The 22,007-nt window shown below is 37.6% G+C and overlaps 2 protein-coding genes across 2 annotated transcripts; both read left to right on the forward strand.

Moving 5' to 3' along the window:
• The first annotated feature begins 1,604 nt into the window (after nucleotides 1–1,604).
• Nucleotides 1,605–11,641, forward strand: si:ch211-13f8.1 (uncharacterized). Its single transcript, XM_052548339.1, has 9 exons — nucleotides 1,605–2,576; nucleotides 3,207–3,276; nucleotides 3,654–3,794; nucleotides 4,229–5,427; nucleotides 6,295–6,481; nucleotides 9,180–9,399; nucleotides 10,639–10,760; nucleotides 10,918–11,096; nucleotides 11,228–11,641. The coding sequence occupies exons 1-9, from the start codon at nucleotides 1,607–1,609 to the stop codon at nucleotides 11,419–11,421; spliced, it is 3,282 nt and encodes a 1,093-aa protein (XP_052404299.1). The 5' UTR covers nucleotides 1,605–1,606; the 3' UTR covers nucleotides 11,422–11,641.
• Nucleotides 11,642–13,273: 1,632 nt separating this feature from the next.
• Nucleotides 13,274–21,360, forward strand: colgalt2a (collagen beta(1-O)galactosyltransferase 2a). The gene is made up of 12 exons (XM_052548349.1): nucleotides 13,274–13,505; nucleotides 14,884–14,997; nucleotides 15,175–15,289; nucleotides 16,103–16,237; nucleotides 17,058–17,262; nucleotides 17,388–17,507; nucleotides 18,423–18,496; nucleotides 18,593–18,699; nucleotides 18,848–18,980; nucleotides 19,266–19,393; nucleotides 19,502–19,708; nucleotides 21,003–21,360. The coding sequence occupies exons 1-12, from the start codon at nucleotides 13,276–13,278 to the stop codon at nucleotides 21,244–21,246; spliced, it is 1,812 nt and encodes a 603-aa protein (XP_052404309.1). The 5' UTR covers nucleotides 13,274–13,275; the 3' UTR covers nucleotides 21,247–21,360.
• Nucleotides 21,361–22,007: the final 647 nt, after the last annotated feature.

Below are 22,007 nucleotides of genomic sequence, written 5' to 3' on the forward strand. Positions count from 1 at the left end.
TTCTTTTTCACACCAATTCAAATTTCAGTACAAAAAATAAGCACAACAAATTTAAATGAATGTGGAAAATTATAAACCAAACTGAAACCTACTAAATAAACATATAAATACATTAACACTTTTTGGAATTTTTTTATATTAATTGTTAACATTAATATTGGAATTTAACAAATATGGAACATATTTTATGTATAAAAATACCATTATTTTTCACCTAAATATAGGCCTGTATAGTTTACATTACAAATTATTAAGTTCTGGTCTAATTGTCCAACATGTTCTGTGCTTTTTAAAATAATATTATTAAATAATAAATATTAATTTAAATAATAAATATTGAAGCTTGAAATACGGTGCAGAGAATACTACTTTTACAGATTATTGTTTTGAAAGGCATATGTACTATTGTATGCAAATGGCATAAAAATGATTGCACATAAGGAGTGAGTTTTGTATCTCTGTGTTACAGACATTCAAATATAACACAGCCTCTTGAATATTATGATAATAAAAATATCTAGGACATAGTATGTTTGTTTTTTGTATTTTTCAATACTAGAAAATGTTCAAGTTTCCCAGGCAGATTATCTTTTTGTACAATTGGAATCACTAGCATCTCTCAAAATACTTGATCAATCACAGTTGACCTTTACATATGAGTACACTTTTTAAATACCCTTTCTGTGAATTGTACCAACTTATGCAATGGAATGCTGCAGTTGACATCAAAGGAATTAAAGTACGCATTTATTTTCCATTTTTGTCTAATCCCTCTGATTTCTGTGGGGATTAACAGACCAATCATGAATATTGAGCGAGCGCTCATAGGTTAGAGATGGAATCTACCACCAGTGGATGCGCAGTGATCGTTGATGGTGACAGCTCAACGAAGAAGAGCATCATGGGAGTAATTCCTCGTATCAACGGGTAGCATTTGTTGTTGGTTTCGGCCATTGAAGTATTACTGGGCTAGGAGAGACAGGAATGATTTTGCATGTTGGGTCAGTGCAGTTTATTCAACTGAACCTGTGAAATGTTACAGACTCGAATAGACCATCAGTGAAAGTAAGGTAAGAAAGCATACTGTTTATAATATTATATAATGTATTAGGTCAATATTATGTAATGATTATTTAATGACATTGATGTGTGTGTGTGTGTGTGTGTGTGTGTGTGTGTTATAATTATAAATTCTCTATCACAGTTACAACTAATATTTATTTTCCATAGAAAACTGTAGATCTGTCTACACTTACAGTTCAGAAACCTGTGTCAGTAAATGTTGAGATCAGTTTTCTATTAGGGACTGATAAGTCAGTATAGTAACAGTCAAATCACTATACATTGTGATATATTTTTCATCATCTTTAACAGTGTAACCTTGTCATGAACTTATATTAATTTCAGATCTCTTGTTGTGGATAATCTAACACCATGAATGTATTGGTATTATGCAAACGCTTACATAGTTTGATGTGCGTAAGAGGGATTCAAGAATATTTAATCTACTAACATGGAATACATTAACAGCGGCTCTGCAAAACCTTCCTCTCCATCTGGTTTAAATTTGTGTCTGGCATATATTTTTCTCTTTAAAGTGTGCAAAATGGATGAAGGGACAGAGGACCTCTCTGAGACACAACCACTAAGAAGTCTGGCAGACCAAAGTGCTGAGCTACCAGATGATCCTCAAAGTGGACCCTCTGCCAATATATTAAAATCCAAGGCATCTCTCCCTTCTTGCTCCCCTGCCCCGGGTTCAGCAGTTTCTGCCCTGCAGTCTAAAGTCAAAGCAGTGTCCCAGAGAAAGTTAAAGGGGGCGGAGAGAGATGATCTAATACCCGAGGGTTCAGCAGAAGAATCACTGAAGAAAAACCCAGATGATGAAGCGCTGTCTACTTGTCAAACAGAATACACTGAGCAGAGCAATAAGCCAATGGCTGGCAATACAGAAGTGCAGGAACCCACCTCTGGGATGCAAGGAGAAAAAGAGACTGCCAACAAAAGTAGGAAAGATGGTCCATCTCAAGGTGCAGCAGAAATGTCCCGTGGGCTTTGTGAAGGGTCTAGCCTGGAGAATATTGCAGTGGGTGTAGTTGGTGAGCCTCAAAGAGGCATTGCAATCAAGTCAACAACGTCTTCTCCCAGGCACTGGGCTCCTCCCAAGGGCTTCTGGCGAGTGGCACGACCAGAGACTTTACTTCTTAATTCAGAGAGTTCCTCCACACTGGAGACTCCAAAGGATGTGCCACCCACAACTGAGGAGGGTCTGAAACGGAAGCCAAAACTAAAGACTGTGGGTGTTGTTGTTCACAAGGAGCTGCAAAGGACTGACAGCTTGGAAAGTGCTTTTCGTAGGTATCTCCAGAAGGAGACTGCAACAGCAGATCCAACTGGTGGGCTGTGGAAGGCAGACAGTTGGGAGACTGTGTGCACCAGTGGAGGGTCTTTGTCTGTTGCAGAGAAAGTTGAGATGAACAAGACAGACCTGAACGAATACCAAGCTGATGCTATTGAGATCAATCCTTCCATGCATCCAGAGGGGCAGTATCAACCACCAAAGGAGCCACACAGAGGTAAGGATTTAGATTAAAGGGACAGTTCACCCAAGAATGAGCATTCTTCATGACTATGTTTGTTTTGTGTTGAAACATGACTTTGTTTCTTATGTGGAACACAAAAGAAGATATAAAAAAAAAATCTCTCAGTGTTTTTTTATTCGTCTGTACAATTAAAGTGAAATGGTTTCCAATTCTGTTTGGATCCCGGCATTCGCTTAATTACCTTGTGCAGTTTTTCACTGTATTTATGATTTAACCAGCATTAATCACCCATGGGTCACTGAGCCAAAACTCACAGCAGGGAGTTCGGTATGATCTCTCAGAACAGATGTGGCTGCCTGTCACCATAATTACACATGAGGGGGAAGGGTTTCGGAGGAAGTGGAGCAGTGGAGATAATAGTGTTTTAATACCGAACGACGTGGGGATAGATAGGCTGAAATCTGCCAGCTTGGTTGTGTAACAGCAGGACTACAGGATATTGGTTCAGGGGGGTTGTACTATTCTTCCACTTCCTGTTAAAAGGAATGATTAGATGCTGAGTCTGGTCTTGTAGCGAATGGCCGTAGCGAGCTCATTGAAATTATAACACATGCCAAATGGGTTTGAGTTCATTATTCTACAACAGCATGTGTTTTTGTACAGATTTACCTCCCTACAAAGTAGGTGAATGGGACTCAGCGATCATCACAAAGGACCCTGTGTTTAACTATAGGTAAGACACCGTTGTACTCAATCAAGCACATCATTGAATATGCATTTGCACTCAGCTGTGGTAGACTTCTGTCAGAATACAAATCCATATGAAAGACACACCTCTTCATTTAAAGTTTAGGGCTTGCACATAACATGGCCATGAAAGAGATTACATAAGATTTAAGCTTCTGACATTCTGTATGTTTATTTCTCATTTGTGGGAAGTATGGTGCAAGTTTGTCATATTGACAGTGTGATGTTAATGGAAATAATAGGCTGTAAACCTTTTGTGTGGCTGTTGAGAAATCAAAACATTTGAGAAAATCATTCATAGCATTTTGAATAGTCATTACATTTACTCAGTAGAGTGTAAAATGTATTTTCTGCTTTGGACAGACCGCTGATCTCCACTGCTGAAGTTACTCTTAGTCCACGACATGAACAAGCAAAGCGTCTGTTGGAAAGAGCTCGATTCAAAGCACGTTCTCAAACCTCTGAGAGTGAAACCGCCACCTGCCTTGGTCAAAGAAAGGGCCTGTAAGTCACCTTAAGACTTCCTACTGCCTTCTTGTTGTTTGTCTTGCATCATGGTTGTCTTTTTAAAAGTAATCTACTACTAACTTTTAATATCTAAAATCATATCCAAAGATACATGGAAATATTTATTTAAGCAGTTCATTCAGAGTTGTGTTCCTGTGTTATATAATCTTGTGTACTGCATATAACACATATTTGGCAAGCATTATTATTAATCCTGTCACAAGTTGATTATTAAATAAATCAAAAGCCTTAATTCATGTTAATCTGTTTAACTTAACTAAAAAAATAATGCATTTGCCATTTGTTTCCATTCAAGTTTAAATTATAATTATGTAACATGATGCAGTGATGTAATAGAGATAATGAAATGATACAGATAGTGATTGCAGATCTCCAGGTGTTTTGTAAAAGCTCTCGTATCTGCTTTATAGGGAAGCTTTACCAATCAGTGTGTCATCTGCACTGCACAGTGCGGTTCTTGTCACGGCTCAAAAGGAGGTTACTTCACCTCTTCAGTCACCCGATGTCCGGGGCAGGAGCCATGAACGTGGGGTGCGCTCACGCCGGTATGGCCAATCGCCCACACGAGTACGTTTCGAAGATGAATCGGAAAAGGAGGCTAAGCGGCGATACCTGGAGCGGGTTCGTGAACGCGGGCCAGTGGTGGCTGAGAAATCCCACTCAACCCAACAGCTGAAGGCAGATCAGGTGTACAACATACCAGACGAAGGCAGGGGGGCAGCAATAAACTGGGTAAATGTTGGAATCCCTGTCACGATATTAACCAAGGAGGGAGAGTGTCTGGCTGCCATGGTGTCAAATGATGAAATGCTCAGGAAATGTGAAGCCTGTGGAAGCATCTTGGGACCTGCCCAAAACAAAGATTGCCATTCCCAGCCAACACATAGTATAGTAGATTCTCAGGAGAAGGCTGCCCCTCGGTGGGTCACCCCTGGCCAGCCGTGTCACCGAAGCATCCACCCGACCTTCATGGAAAGTTTAACTTTCACCGGAGGTGTCAGCCTGGCAGATAATATAGGACGGGGAGATGTGGGAGGTGCAGGCGAGAACACGTCAGCTTTTGGGAAGCTTCGAAGAAGGAGCAGGAAAGGAGAAAGCAGAGTTGAAAGCGGCAATGGTCCATACGCTCGAAGTCAGGATCTATGGGCTCAGAGAAGGAACTCCAAAACCAGATCGAGCCTGGAAGATAAAACTACTCGCTCTAAACTAAATACACCTGAACAAGGTGCGACAGAAACCTGTACTGACCTTGAGAATAAGGATCTCTCTAGCAATGTCAAGGACTCTCCCCCCCATCTTCCCATCAAATCGGCTCTGAAATCAAGTTCCAAGAGTCGGCCGACAGGGCAACGGGTGGTCAAGCTAATGCCCTCGGTTCAGTACCGCCTAATTCATCTTGACCACAAGCTAGATGGGAGCTCTCACCATGACACCATACTGCCTGAAGAGCACCTCAGTGTCACTCTCAGTGCCTCCCCTCAGGTTCATCCAGTCACCTCAGGACTGACTTCTTGCAACAGACCATCTTCTCTCAGGTATTCCTCATCTATGCTGACCACAGACCTCCAGGCTCTAGCAATATGGGACTCTGCAGGTGACCTAGTCACAGGTAAGTTTACCTGGTTAAATGATAAAATGTGGCATCCCACTAGCTGACTTAAAATAACTTGGTCAGGATGTCACACCTAACACCAGTTTTTCTGCTGAAACCTTGATGTTCTTCTCTTGATGCTCTAATGGTGTATTCACACTCTGAACAGTGCCCGAGCGTGTTTGACACCCAAAGCCTGGTTCATTTGACTAGTGTGAATGCTCCATACTGTACCCGGGCAAGGTTCGTTTGGCCGTCCCTGGCTCATTGGAAGAGGTGGGCCAGAGCACGGTTTCGGTTGAGCTCAAGAACAGCTACTATTTTGTGTGCACTACTGTCATCATTATGACCGCATACATTTTCTATTACTACTACAGTACATTTATCAATTACTTGAAGTAAAGTATATATCAAGTATATTTAGGATTATAACGGGTCTGGTTCCCATCTTCTTGATGAACAGCTGCAAATTCCTCCACCAATGTCAGCTTCCTGCATTATAATCATCATATACGAGCAGCGCAATCAAGTGAAAATTGCTGCACGGCATAAATTATAAATCTATTAGGCAGTCTATTAGCGAAAGTGCTTTTCTTTCTTTCTTTTTTTTTTTCAAATTAAAATGTTGCATCATGAATGACATAAGCGTGCTCTGGCCCGGAACATTAAAGTGCAATATGAGTGCAGGCCAGTGGGGGAGAGGGGAGGGGGAACAATCATGCTCGGGTTCGGCTGAAGGCAACCGTGCCTAGTGTAAGTACACCCTAAGTTAGCAATAGGGAGACTCTGCATCTACATGAACAACAGGTTTAAACAACCTGATTTAGAACTGGTTTATCAATTCCTACTGCAACTATGTTTGCTCATTCTTTTGTTGTGCATCAGGTCATTTGGCAGGTGAGGGTGTCTGCAGAGATCCCAGAAGCTCATGCACAGCACCTGTTCCCCCAGATTGTCGCCCAGCTTTGAGAGCTATGGGTACATCCAAAGCAGAAGACCTGAGGGCAGAACTTCTGAGAGCAGAGCACCGAAAGGCTGAAATACACTGGGATGACAGTTTAGCTGTGTCTAGGTAAAGTATATATTAAGACCCTTCAGTCCACAGTGGTTTGGCGACAGGTCGTCACACAGTACATAACTTTTCAGTGGGAAGGCCGTCAACAACTCTGTACTGTTTACAAATTACGTTACAACCAAACACACCAGAATTGATACAAGAAATAAAAAAGATAATACGAGAGACAGGTGTTCTTCTGTGAGAATGACTTCATTCTTGTCAAAAATGGTAGCCCGAAAAAACTTGCATTCATAGTTGTCTGGACAATGATATGCAGTGATCATTTCCATCAAATTTTTGGGATAAATTAAGGGTAGGGTTAGGTTTGAATAGGACTACCTAAGGGATGTGCAACTGGTGCGGTCACACCAGATCCTGTGCATGATGGTTGAAGAATCACGGTGACTGACAAGTGCATTACAGGTGCATCTCCAAAAATATATATTATAGAAAAGCATTTTATTTTTTATAATTTAATTAAAAAAGCTAACTTTCTTATATTCTAGATTCATTGCACACAAACAGAAATATTTCAAGAGGTTTTTGTTTTAATTCTGATGGTTATGACTTACAGCTTATAAAAAATAAAAAATTCTGTATCTCAAAAAAATGTAATATTTTTATTTATATAAAAAAAGCAGGTTTAATAATGCTCATGAGTGGCTTGGTTCTAGGAATGTGAAAGCTGTAGCCCTTATTCTGAAGACGACTGAGTGTTGTGACTCTTGGTGCGCTGTCTCTGGCTTAAGCCCACTCCTCGTGAAGCTCTCCCAAGTTCTTGAATCGGCTTTTCCTGACAATCTTCCCAAGGCTGTAGTCACCCCTGCTGTTGTGCACCTTTTCCTACCACACTTTTTCCCTCCAGTCAACTTTCTATGAATATATTTTGCTACAGCACTCTGTGAACAATCAGCCCTTTCAGTATTGACCTTCTGTGGTTTACCCTACTTGTGAAGGGTGTTGATGATTATCTTCTGGACAACTATCAAGTCAGTTTTCTTTCCCATAATTGTGGCTGCATGTTCTAAACTCAATTCCTGGAACGCCACAGCCTTGCAAAGTTTAGATTCAACCCTAATTAAACACACCTTATCCAGCTAATCAGGCCGTTCAGGCTTATTTGTAAACTACATGGTATGTGTGTTAGAGCAGGGTTAGAACTAAACTCTGCAGGACTGCGGAGTTTGACACCCCTGTTCTGAACTATCCAAAGATGTACCCAGTATTTATACTCAAAATTAATCAAACTAATCAAGCTCAAAATGGAGTATTAAATAGTTTTGAGAACTGAATTTAAAATTGTCCTAAGCTGTAAGTCTTAACCATCAGAATTAAAACGAAGAAAGAAAGAAAAAAAAAACTCTAGAAATATTTCAGTCTGTGTGCAATGAATCTGGAATATATGAAAGTTTACTTTTGAAAATTAAATTACCTTATCCATGACATTAATTTTTTTTTTATTCACCTGTATAATGTACACATGTTCCCACAGAGGTGAAACTCACCTGATGGAGTGTCCTTAAAATGACCTGTATGCTTGATAAATAGATAACTAAAAAATAGTTAAATAGTTAAAAATAACTAAACTGGTAATCTATGACATGACCACATCTGCAATGCAATCACACTAAAGTGCTTCCATTATAATCAATGGAATATCTGCTGTCTACACTGCAAGGGTGTGACTGCAGTTTTGTTAATTATTACGTTGCATATGTAATCATATCTCTCCCCCTGATGCTAGGTAAAACACCAATAGTTGTAGTATTGCTTTTTCTTGCAAGCCCTGTGGATACATTTGCATCTGTGCAAAGCCAATGACCCAAAAAGGCACGAGTTTAGTTAGAAAAATGAATGTGAAATCTGTCATGTTTTCCCTGGGAGAGCACCGAAGTGTTGAACCTGAGACCACATGTAGGAGGTGATATGCATTCGATTGCACTGAAATTGTGACATGATTTGTGTGAATGTGAAAGCAACTCAAACTCGGGTCTGCACTTGTTCAGGAAATAAAGTAAACTGCACATGTGGTTTAGCTTAGATGTGTTAAAAGGTGCATTGTTTCTACTATATATGAAACTAAACCTGCCACTAACCCAGAACCTGGTTAGCCAAAAATTACCAACAGTGTGTAAATAACCCAATAACTTAATAAAGAGGCTGAACCCAGAGTTTGGGTTAAAAAAAACACACCCATTTTTATTTTACTTACAATTTACTTAAAGCTGCGGTTGGGAACTTTTGACGCTCTAGCGGTTAATAAACAGAACTGCTTGCATCTTGCGGAAGAACATCGTAGCCGGAACTACTTCTCTCTGTTTATGTCTAAATCTAAAATAGTCCGACTATAAACACTTATTGTAGGTGCACCCTAGTGATTCAGGACAAGCCAAAAATACGGTTTGGAAAATGGATTCATGGTGTACTCGATTATTATATATATTTTTCTACATTTTGAACACAAACAAAGTTACGGACCGCAGCTCTGATTGGTTATTTTTTACCGGGAGCGATGGAGTTTCTGCAAATGGCAATAGGACACTGGGAGGAGCCAGAGGAGCTTGATTTTTTTCACAGATTATCTGTCTCATATTCTACTCTCAGGACATAATGACAGGTTTAACAAATATGTAAAAAATATATTATTTACAAAAGTTACCTACTGCAGCTTTTACTGCTTCCATTATGGCCTCCTTCTTTCTCCTATGTGTAGGAGAGCTGGGGAGCGAGAAGGGCGTCCTAAGCTATCCCTCCGTCGCTTTTTCTCAGCCATGGGACTGAACAGTATGGGTAAGCTGGTGAAGGGAAGCCGGTCCAACAGCATGGAGCACCTGTGTTCCCCCACTGCCCGCTACAGTTCTGCCTCCCCAAGTCCTACACACAGAGGCCTAGTCCCTCTGAAGAGGACCCCCTCGCTCCAGTCTCTCCATACAGTGAGTTCTCTTCTTTGTTAAAGACAGAGAGTCCACCAACAGCTGCACCCTCCCTTGCAATATCACTTGGGATTATTTGGACTGTAGCTCTGGCTTTGTTTAATGAAATATCATAGCATGTAGTTCATCTGCTGACCACAATGCATCTGCAGACTCACAACATATCAGTCATGTGGACCTAACAGAACAAACTAGAAACCAACTGCTTTCATTTAAAGATGCAAATCGAAATAAAATGCATTTTTACTGAATTTACTAGCTGAGGAATTAGGTTATAGAAAATAGAATACTGCAGGCTAAATCACACAGATGGATGCTAACCAACAGTAACAGAGACATTCATCAGGTTTTGTCAGATCAGTGTGTGGACAAGTGTCTCTTGCTGTTGGTTGCCGCTTGTTTCGGCCGACTGAGCATGTTCAGTCGCTGTTTGTCAGGTCATGTAATGTCTGAGAAGTGACCTAACATTAATCTGGTGATAGCCAGTGTCTGTTGTTGCAGTGAGAATTAGCCTTAAATCTAATAGAGTTAATATAACAAAACCAGTCAAAACCATATGCATTTTGGATGGTTTTACAGTGCATTTAGTTACAGTGTACTTACCCAAGAAAACACTGGTAGTTAATACATGGGTTAAGGACCGGTTTAGGAGTAGGTTCAGGGTTAGTACCTATAGTTATTACCCAGTTATTGTATTTGGTATAATAAGCGCATGTACATGTGGAACATGACTGTAAAATAGTCTACTTACATTTTATTGGTATTACTTTCATGACAATTACCTCTTCATTATTATTATGAGAAGAAACAATGACATAGCCTATTATTATATTGCACCATGCTTGAATTTGTTATATGTGGCTGAAACAATTAAGCATGAGAGTGAGAATGCTTCAAATTCAGCTTTGCCATCATAATAATTAAACTACATTTGAAAACACATTAAAACAGAAAACAGTTATTTAAAATTGTAATACTATTTCACAATATTACAGTTTTTTTACCACTGATTAAATAGTCTTATAAGAGACTTTAAAAAAAAACATACGCTAGTGAATAAATGTTTTTTTTTTTTTTTTTGATTTTGAGGTGAAATATGTGAAATATGTTTTTGTGACGTTCACTCTGTAATAAAAGTACTTATTAGCACACCAAAGACTTTAGGTTTCCTAATCTAAACTATAATGTCAATGTAATGTCAGAGGTTTGATCACAGTCAAATCTGCTCTCTGCCACCAGGAGTCTCCTTTGGCTCAGTTACGGAAGGCATCTTCTGTCCAGAGTCTACAGTCCCCAAAGAGGAAGTTTGAACGTTCCACTATTTTAGGAGAGTTACCGCTGCCTCTGAGTTTGGGACCAAGGTCTGTAACAATGCGTGTATGCTAAAATCTATGCTATTTTTAAGCAGTAAAGATAATTATTATATCTTTGCCTCAGCTTTGTGATCTCTTGATTCTGCTGTAAAACCATACTGAATGTGTCGATTTTCTGATTGAGCCGCTGATATCTGTGTTTCAGGGAGCTTCAGAAGGAAGTGAACTTAGAGGAGTCACTAGAGGATTCTCGAGGAGCCGGTCCACTAGGGCGCCTGGTGCAGGCCTTTCCTGACGGGACTTTACTCATAGAACTTACCAGACCAGCCAACAATAGACCTTTTGGCTTCGTCATCTCCAGGGGCAAAGGAAGACCTGACTCAGGTTAGACTTCTACTTCCTCCACATTTGCTTCCATGACACTGAAAAAAATAAAAAAAAAATAAAAAAAAACATTGAGATGTTTCAAATCATTAAGAGGTATTTTATGGAAATCAGTTATGCTGGTTTTGTAGGTATTTACGTGGAACGTGTCGGAGACAGTGCCACGGAGAACATCTACACTGGACTCCTGAGCGTTGGAGATGAGATTCTAGAAGTCAATGGGGAAATCGTAGCTGGACTGACCCTGGATCAGGTTACACGCCTCATGACCCGGGATAGCAAAGCCACGATCCGGATTCTGCCACATTCCTGGGTCAAGCACTGATGCAATTTATGGGCAAAATATGAACGATTGATTTATGAAGAAAAGATCATTAAGGAAAGTTGACAAAGCACTTTTAGACATGTTCTTCTGTCCTGGGTTAGGTATGCATTAGATTGTACGATGCATTGTTTCCAGAGAAGTAAGAAATAAAAGCTTCGAAACCTGGTCTTTTTTAAATAATTGTGATGATTCATGGATGGATGAATGGATTGAAACCATTGCAAACCATTTCAATTGAGTACAAACAAAATGCACTATATTTTGACTCTTAAATTACATTCACCATAAAAGCCTAATGTCAGCTAGCATTACTGTGCATTAACACTGTGTGCAATAAGCAATAAGCAACTGCCATCAGTGTGAAGATTCTAGCTTTCAACAAATTATCTTAACATTTGTGCTTGTTATATTTTGTTAAATGCATAGTTTACTCAAAAATGAAAATCGTGTTGCTCCAAATGCTTATAACCTTCTAAGGAACACAAAAGATATTTTGAAGAATTCTGGTAACCAAACAGCATCAACATTAATTATATGAAAAACGCACACACACACACACACACACACACAAACACACAGTGACAGAGAGAGAGAGAGAAAGAGGGAGGAAAGAAAGTCATACAGGTTTGACAACATAAGGGTGAGTAAATAACGACAGTTTTAATTTCTGGGTGAACTATCTCTTTAAAAAGCTTATTATTAATCAGCATAACTGGTTATGCTGCAATCTATAGACACTGAACTTTACAGACATGACAAATAGGTTCATTCATCACACTGAAAACGGAAGGTCAAGTGCTTTGCGTTTTGGAATAAAGAATCTGATGGACTGTGATCTGTTTGCTGCTCATTTTAGCAAATGTAGCATGCATATACGTAAGTATTTCATACATAAAGAAAGTCTGAATACTGTGGACTACATGACAGTATTAAGAATAATATATTAGTCTGATATTCGAGAAACATAATTTTAAAGCTACATCATTTTCTCCATCTGCTGGCCAGTCTTCAAAAATGCAATTTTGAGACATTGTAATATTCTATGGGGCAAGTTGTAAATTAGGGAACCTGCTCATTGATGTTTTTATACATTTAGACAATAGAACTATGAAACTATATTACACATTAAACTATATAAAATATAAAAATATAATATATGAAGAGTTTATTTGCAAAAACAGATAACCTTTTTTTTTTTTTTTAAATCATGTTTTTTATAATGCTATCATGTTTTTATTGTGTTTCATTGTTTTAGTTAGCTTTTTATTTTTTGTTTGTTTGTTATTTTTGCTTAATCAAAATGACCCAACTGCAGTTTGATTGATTGAAACATGAGTTTTTAAAATGTAGACTTACAAGCAGGGCAATTGAGATTGTATTTTCTTCGTGATACCGCGTGATAATTTTAGCAAAATGCAGTGTGAATTTCAAAATGCATTCCGAGTTAAATTTGCAGCACAATGGTGATCTAAATGTCTTATTCTTTCTTAAATGCATTGACACTTACACTTAAGATGTTTCAATTGCATTTTCATTGAATACCCTGCAATCAGTGTAGACTAGTCAATGTGGATATAAAAATGCATCAAAAAATATTACAAGTATTATTATTATTATTTTCAATCAATCTGTACAATGAATTGGGGTGCACTAATAAACTTTAGCTGTGTGCCTTTATTTAGCCATTGATTTGCTTCTATGTTATTCTTTTACAGTCCTCCCATTCAAATGAGTGTACTTGCATTGTGTATAATGTAGGCTAAGCAAACTCAAACCTCCCCAGTCAGTGAGTCTTTCTCTCACCTCTCTCACCGGTATCCTATAGTGCGGCGTACTTCTGCACATTCAGACACTATGATGGACCCGAGAGCAACTGGAAAGCTTCTGTTCGGACTCTTACTGTTAGAGACATGGATGGGCTTTATTCATACACTCAGTGACCTGGAGCCTGTTCTGCACGAGACATCTCTTCTCAAGCCCAAAGTAGTCATTGCAGCTTTGGCCCGTAACAGTGAACACAGTCTTCCTTATTTTCTGGGATGTATTGAGAGACTGGATTATCCCAAGGACCGCATCTCTATCTGGTAACCGCAATTTTGCTGGAATATATATGACTATATGTTAATTTCAAAATAATTTTCTATGAAAAATTGTTTGCTTTTTAATAGGAAGATAGGCTATCAGCTGAAGGTAGGAACAGACATACAACATTTCATGAAGACTTGCATTAATATCAACCCTCACCCGTATTAAGCTTAACAGAATATTGCATATATAGTTTTATATTACTTCAAATTTTGATGAATGTTTTTTTTATTTACAACACATATTTGAAAGTGCATGATTATTGGTTTATTAACGACTACAGGATTGGAAAGTGTTTTTGCTGAAAGACAGTCTAAATTATCACAGGCTAAGATGTATACATATGTGGTTTTGTATTTGACCGCACTGAAGTGAGCTCAGGGCTTTAAATGACATCTTAGCCTGAAATATCTGGGAAAGCTTGAAAAGTAAATATGACAGTGAAGTGAAAGAATTTGTGGAAGGGTAAAAGGAGAAATGGAGGAGAAAGTGCAGGGGGCTGCCACTCCAATAAATGCCAAAAATGCGACCAAGTATATTTTCTTTTATCATTTATTTCTATAACATTATACATTTTGTAATAAATATAAATCATATTTATAAATGTTTAATCATAAATATTCATTTTAAATAAAATGAAAATAATCTATTAATTAATTATTTTTTATTTTAAATCTAATTTTTTATTTTCCTTTCTTTCTTTCTTTTTTTTTTTTTGTTTGCATTTTGCATTTTGCATTTTGCTTTTTTGTGCACCAACGTGCAACCCCCTTAGAGTTCCTGGAAGCCTGTCTGAAAACCAAATACTTAAATTTAAAAAAAAATAATAATAATAATAATTTACTAAAGTAGTGGACTTATTTTAAGTTCATCACTTGCCATAATTATTTCAGACTATTTATAAGAGTAATGAAACAAACTATTATGATCGGACTTGAATAACAATGTTGTGCATTGACTACCATTCAAACGTTTATATCATTTATTACAGAGTCTTTGAGATGTTTTAATGTTTTTGAGAGAAGTCTCCATTTTCGATTTTAATATTTTTTTGAATGTAATTTAAAAAAATCAATAAAAATAAATCAGGACTCTTTAATAGAAATGGCAAAATATCAGCATTTATTTGAAATCGATTTTTTTGCAGCATTAAAAATATCTTTACTGTCACTAATGATCAATTTGAATGCATCCCTACTGAATAAAAATATTAATTTATTTGAAAAAAAAAAAAAAAATTAAATACTCACTGACCCTAAAATTTTGAACAGTAGTGTCTATGCTGAATAAATGTTTTGCATGGCAAGATGATGATGTTGAAAAGAAAAATACAACGTGGGCCAATTGTGGTCCTAATGTGGACTTTTGATATGTCAGGGCCGCTACCGACCACAATATTGACAACACCACTGCAATGCTGCGTGAATGGCTGTCTGGAGTGGAGCGTTTGTATCATTCAGTCCATCTGCAGACCATGGAGAAGGAGGACAGGTGAAAACACTCGACATACAAAGCACTACATCTTCATAACCATTCTCTTACAACTCACTGTTCTCTCTGCCATAAGTAACAGAAAACCTTTAATGTTTTCCAGAATTGACATATATTGAAATATATTGATATTTGTGTCTGTGTAAAGCATTCTGTTCTGGTTCAATGTATTTGTAGTTATGTGGATGAACTGGGTCCCAAGCACTGGCCGGAGTCTCGGTTCACTCGTGTGATGAAGCTGAGGCAGGCTGCCCTCGCAGCGGCCAGGGCTCAGTGGGCAGACTACATCCTGGTGAGAACAACTCTCCTTCTGAACTCATTTCAGCTCAGCTTCCTGATGCATCATATTTGATACTCCCATTTTTACATGATTTAACATTTTAAGATTCTATAAACTATAACTATAAACTAACAATCCAAACACACACAGTTGAAATAAATGGAAGATGAAAGATTTGGAAAACCATGGAAGGTGGACATTTGTGGACATTTGTACAAGTATATGAAAGGGTAATTTAATAAAAAACTAGAAACTATCAGTCCGACAACAGAAGGGTTTTTGAGCAAAGTTTTATTTTGTTGGGAGCCATTGAAATTTGCATATCAAATAAAGATACAGTAGGCTGGATATGATATTCCAATGTTATTCACATAATCAGAACAATTTTAGACTAGGCACAGATTTTAGTGGTCGTTACACCATTGTCTCATCAAAATCAAAGAACTGTTAAACAGACCATACGATAACTCTACTTATTTAAATATAGTAGATAAATATGATATGAAAATGCAGCCAGTTGAAACACACTGCAACAACAGACATTTGCACTTTATGTAAGTATACTATACAGTTTTAACCATTGACTAGTTTGAGAGATATATATATATATATATATATATATATATATACATATATTCCCTCTCTTCTGGTATGATTCTTATTTTCTTCTATATTTTACTTTGATCCATAAAAGCCTGATGTATCAAACTGTTAACTAACAATACACATGCAATCTTATACAGTCCCAATACTTTTTTTGTGTATTTTGATATTTTTTTTTGTTTTGTTTTTTATATATGATTGTTTAAATGATTTGTCCTCTAGTTTGCAGACAGTGACAACCTGCTGACAAACACACAAGTACTGAATCGACTGATGGCTGAGAATCGGACGCTGGTCGCTCCAATGCTAGAGTCAAGAACACTCTATTCTAACTTTTGGTGTGGAATGACCTCACAGGTACAGGACAGTTCTTGTTAAAATCACTATTGTTGTTAAAACTGCAGGAGACAAGTGTGATGAACACATTCATTTTTGTTTCCACCTGTTAGTTTCAAATAATCTTGGTGGATTTTCCAAGATTGTACCTGCTGTAAATCACTGGGGTAGGTTTAGAGGTTGGTCTTCATGATTATGGCAAGTCGAGTAAATCTTGGAACTGTGGAGAGTGTGAAAAAGATCGCAAGTTAATGTGAACACATTGCAATTTGCTCCTTTTGTAAGTTCAGGATTGGTAGAAATCACACGAAATGAAGAAAACTACATTACCCATGATTCTGCAAAGAAATACCATTCTACCAATTAGAGAATAAATACAAGGAAACCACACCAAAATAAATAAGCCCTGAGAATGACAAAATACTTAAATGTTTAAACTACTTGAATGTTGGTTTATGCATATTTTGCAAAAACAGCATGATCAACACATCAGTAGTTTTATATATATACAACATTGAGTAACTTACATTTTCAATACAATGTTGTTAGCAATGTTTTAAATGAATCATTTGACTGAATGATTCAATGAATCACTCACTCATAATACAGGAACTAATGTAACATACAGAAAGTGAGGACCGGAACTAACTGTAGCATAAAAATGTAATAAAAATAATTATAATACAGTGCAAATTAAATAAAGTTGTTGTTTTTTTTTCGTTGTTGTTGGATTTAATTTTTTGTTTCTCCTTTTGTCTGCATGTTAAGCATTTGAGCATTTGATTATTTCTTCGTGCTCTAAATCTCTTGTGAATCTTGAAAATCTCTTTCATTTCTGCAGGGGTATTATAAGCGAACACCACATTATGTTCCCATTCGTAACTGGAAGCGTACTGGCTGTCACCCGGTTCCCATGATTCACTCCACAATGCTGATAGACCTGCGGCGCAGTGCTAGTGCAGCCCTGGCCTTTCACCCTGTGCACCATTACTATCTCTGGGCCTTGGACGATATCATGGCTTTTGCTTTTTCGGCAAGACAAGCAGGTAGCAATTACATCTTACATCTCTATTTTATCCAAGTAGCCTATTTAAGAGGAACGTATATATAGGTCACCGTGATATGTTTTATATTTGCTTGAATTTTTTTGTTCTATTTCAACTCTTTACAGGTGTGCAGATGTTCATATGCAACCAAGAGCATTATGGGTACCTGCCGCTGCCTTTGAATACAAAGCAGACTCTGGAGGAGGAGGTGGAGAGCTTCAGCCACACCGTCACAGAGGCACTGAGTGTGTATCACTAAATCTGCATAATCAAAAACCAATCTGAAGAGCTGACATGGGTGTTTACAGGCCACAGAACTAAGGGACTTTCTGGTGATGTGTGGTAAATGAGTGCTGAGGTGACGTTAAATACAGTATTAGGACTGTATTTGTAAGTGAATAAACTGTGAAGCAGAGGTGTGGGACACTCCTGTTCTACCTCGGTGTCTCTACCAAGCTCACACAAACACTTCTCTGTATGCCCTTCTGTATAGTTTTCACAGCAAAGAGAGAATTTTCACTTCTTTGTGACATCTCTCACACATTCTCTCTGAACCTCACATTAGATTAGCTTGAATTTGTTTTGAAATCTGCATGTTAAAAGAATTAATTGTATTATGATATATAGTGTAGCTTTCAAAGCTCAAAACATCCCCCCAATCCACAAATTCATTGATTTTACTAAACACCTGATGAACAGTAAAATAATTAGTTTATTTGTGCTTTTCCCACTGTGTGTAGCACCTACCGCTCTGCATATTTGTCTGAACAAACTTGTTTATGTTTATTTGATTGTTTCAACCTGATCCTAACAGTTTGTGGCACATTTAGCATGGTTGTTTTATGGTTCGATCTCAGTTTAATACATTTCCCCATGAGGCTGTCATTGAAGGATGTGGCTGATAATATCCATGATAGTGGACCAAAGAGCAAATGGGAAGTTGGTACAAAAATAATTGACTAACCACGTGGAAAACAGGGCCTTCAATTAAAATTCTTTCATTTTGGAATTTTCATTCAAAATATATTATCCAATAAATAAATAAATCACAACTCTCATTAAATAATTCACTAACACCAATCATTCATATGACCTTCTTTCTACCAGAAAATGTTTCCTTGGGGTTAAAAGACAAATAATATGTAGTTTATCTTTCTCAGTTGACTTCAGATTGGAAACTTCACGTTATCTTCACGTTGCTTCCAAACCTAAAGACACCATGGCATTCAATCAGGTATAGATTTATTGACAACTAAATGTAAAATTGTGCAAAAAGTTGCATTTTTAGTCTGTGGTAATGCAATATTCTTACCCCCTCCCTTTTTTTAAGGTCTATTTGATTAATCTAAAGCGTCGGGAAGATCGCAGAGATCGTATGCTGCGCTCGTTGGAGGTGCTGGGCATAGACTTCACCATCACCGACGCGGTGGATGGCAAGTATGATATAATAACCCACACTTTCACACCAGTTACACAGTGTCAAAGTTCAACCTATTGCCCATCATCTCTCCTTCTCTATGCATAGTATATTTTGCTATTACAGCACAATCAAATATGACTCCTTCCAGTTTCTCCTCTCTCCTAGAGCCCTGAATTCAACTCAGCTAAGAGCTTTAGGAATCGAGATGCTCCCTGGTTATAAAGATCCCTACTCCGATCGTGTGCTAACTAAGGGTGAAATCGGTTGCTTCCTTAGTCATTACAACATCTGGAAAAAGGTACACAGCAAAACGTGCTCCACAACCAGTTGCTACATTAACACACTCTTGTGTATGATGGTATTAAGTGCAAACTGCATTCTTAAAAATAAAGGTACTTTGAAGAACCATATCATCATTCCAATGCACAAAAGATTCTTTAGATTATTAAAATATTCTTCACACTAAAAAAAAGTTACTTCAAAAAACTGTTCAGTAAAAGGTTCTTTGGGGAACCAAAAATGGTTCTTTTATGGTATTGCTGGAACCTCCCACACCCTCGTTTTTTTTGTGTGTGGCCCTCAGGTGGTGGAGCTCCAGCAACAGCAGGTGCTTGTACTGGAGGATGATGTCAGGTTTGAGCCCAGCTTCAAGAGCCGCCTCAGCTCCATCTTGGAGGATGTGAAACAATCAGGCCTCCAGTGGGATTTAATGTGAGTTGTGGTCTCTTCTGCTTTGAGTCTTTATATGGATCCATCACTAGCATCCAGTGGTCGCTGGTCTTTGCATGTGTACCCATTCTCTCTTCTCATCTCTTTAAGATATGTAGGGCGTAAACGATTGCAAATTAAGCATCCAGAGCACTTGGTGGAGGGAGTGAAGAACCTGGTGATCCCAGATTACTCTTATTGGACGCTTGGCTATGCCCTTTCACTGCAGGGGGCAAAGACGCTTCTGGAGGCTCAGCCACTCAGCAAGATGCTGCCGGTGGATGAGTTTCTGCCAGTTATGTTTAACAAGCACCCCAAGTAAGCTTTGGCAGATGCTGGCAATTAGCATTTTTTTAAAAGGGAAAAAGAATCTGTTATAATTTACTCACCGTCATGTCCTTTCAAACTCAGACTTTTGCTCATTTTTGGAAACTCCAAAAAAAATGTTTTTATTATATTTTATAAAAATAAAAAATCCCATGAGATATCCATCCCTCTACTAAAGTCCATGTTCTCCAGCAAAACTTTAATGCTACAAAAACTGTAGACTCTGAATGGTTTGATCCAAATATTCTGAAGAGACAGTTGCTTTATACAATCAACACATTTAACTCAGGCTTTTGTTCACATATAAACATTTACTAATGAACATACATAGAGCACATCAAAAATGCTAATCAAGAGCTAAACCTTACTTGATTTAGGTGCAAGAATAAACCTCATTTATTGTATTCAATGTGCTCTATGTACACTACTTTTTGAAGTTTGGAATAATTAAAACTATTTGGTAACCCTTTATTTTATGGTTACATCTATTAGTTGCTTATTACTAATAACTGTGACTTTTCTCTTAATAAATTCTTAAATTTCTGCTAATTAATAGTGAGTAAGGTAGTGTTAAGTTTAGGTTTTGGGTAGGATTAGGGATGTAGAATAAGACATTAATATGTGCTTAATTAGCACTGATACATGACTAAGATTCTAGTAATATACATGCTAATAAGCAACTAATAGATGTAACCTTAAAGTGTTACCAACTATTTTAATGTTTTGGAAAGAGGTCTATTGTGCACACTAAGGCTGCATTTATTTGATCAAAAATACAGTAAAAATTTTAATAATGTGAAATATTTTTAATCTAAAGTTTTTCTAATGTTACCAGTTGAGTATGTATGTGCGTTTATCAACATTTATAAAGACCAAATTAAATTTTATCATCATATAAAATGATCTCATCTTAGAAGATTTGGATTAAAACACTTATGCATTATCAAGGACATATATTTTATCACATTTATGAAGAACTGAACTTACAGTAATGGCTTTTAAAAATGAATTGTCACACTTTAGTTTTGTACTAATTCTCACTATTAACTACAACTTTATTTGCTTCTTATTGATAGTTAGTTATGTTTAGGTATGTTATGTTATATTAAGAGATCTAAAATATGGTCATGGAGAATAATTAATATGTGCTTTATAAGTAGTAATAAACAGCCAATATGCTAGTAATGTGCATGCTAATAAGCAACTAGTTAACTGTGAGAATTGGACCCTAAACTAAACTGTTACTGGAATTTTAGTTGAACTAACTCTAATGTTCTTTCTGTAGGGAGGAATACATGTCTCAGTTTAAACAGCGAAACTTGAAGGCTTTCTCTGTACAGCCCCTGCTGCTCTTTCCCACACACTACACTGGGGAGCCGGGGTATTTCAGCGACACCGAGACCTCCACCATCTGGGACGATGAGACTGTGGCCACTGACTGGGACCGCCATCACATCCGTGGAGACCGCAGTCGTGGTGATAAGAGCCCAACGCCTATCGCTGAGAACAGCCCGAGAGATGAACTCTGATTAAATTCTTACAGAAGTAATAAACAACATGTCAAACGTGTTAATAAAAGAAGATCATATGACAGCTCAACGAAAGAACCATTGATGTGGAGTCAATATATATATATATATATATATATATATATATATATATATATATATATATATATACACACAGTACAGACCAAAAGTATGAATTAACACATGTGGAATTATATACATAACAAAAAAGTGAGAAACAACTGAAAATATATCATATTCTAGGTTCTTCAAAGTAGCCACCTTTTGCTTTGATTACTGCTTTGCACACTCTTGGCATTCTCTTGATGAGCTTCAAGAGGTAGTCACCTGAAATGGTCTTCCAACAGTCTTGAAGGAGTTCCCCGAGAGATGCTTAGCACTTGTTGGCCTTTTGCCTTCTGTCTGCGGTCCAGCTCACCCCTAAACCATCTGGATTGGGTTCAGGTCCGGTGACTGTGGAGGCCAGGTCATCTGGAGCAGCACCCCATCACTCTCCTTCTTGCTCAAATAGCCCTTGATGCCTTCAGTGTGATTCGACAATTTTCATAGTCATGAAAATAAAGAAAACTCTTTGAATGAGAAGGTGTTCAAACTTTTGGTCTGTACTGTGTATAGACAGACAGACTTTGTGGATGATAGTGATATAGCTAGCTAAGCATCTGCACACGGTTGTCAGTTGTGAACACTAAAAAGGTACAAGACCTGACCATATACTGTACAAAATACAGATGAACGTGGTAGTTAAGAAAATGGCTCACAAA

The sequence above is a fragment of the Carassius gibelio genome, chromosome B2 (genome assembly GCF_023724105.1).
Source record: "Carassius gibelio isolate Cgi1373 ecotype wild population from Czech Republic chromosome B2, carGib1.2-hapl.c, whole genome shotgun sequence".
NCBI lineage: Eukaryota > Metazoa > Chordata > Actinopteri > Cypriniformes > Cyprinidae > Carassius > Carassius gibelio.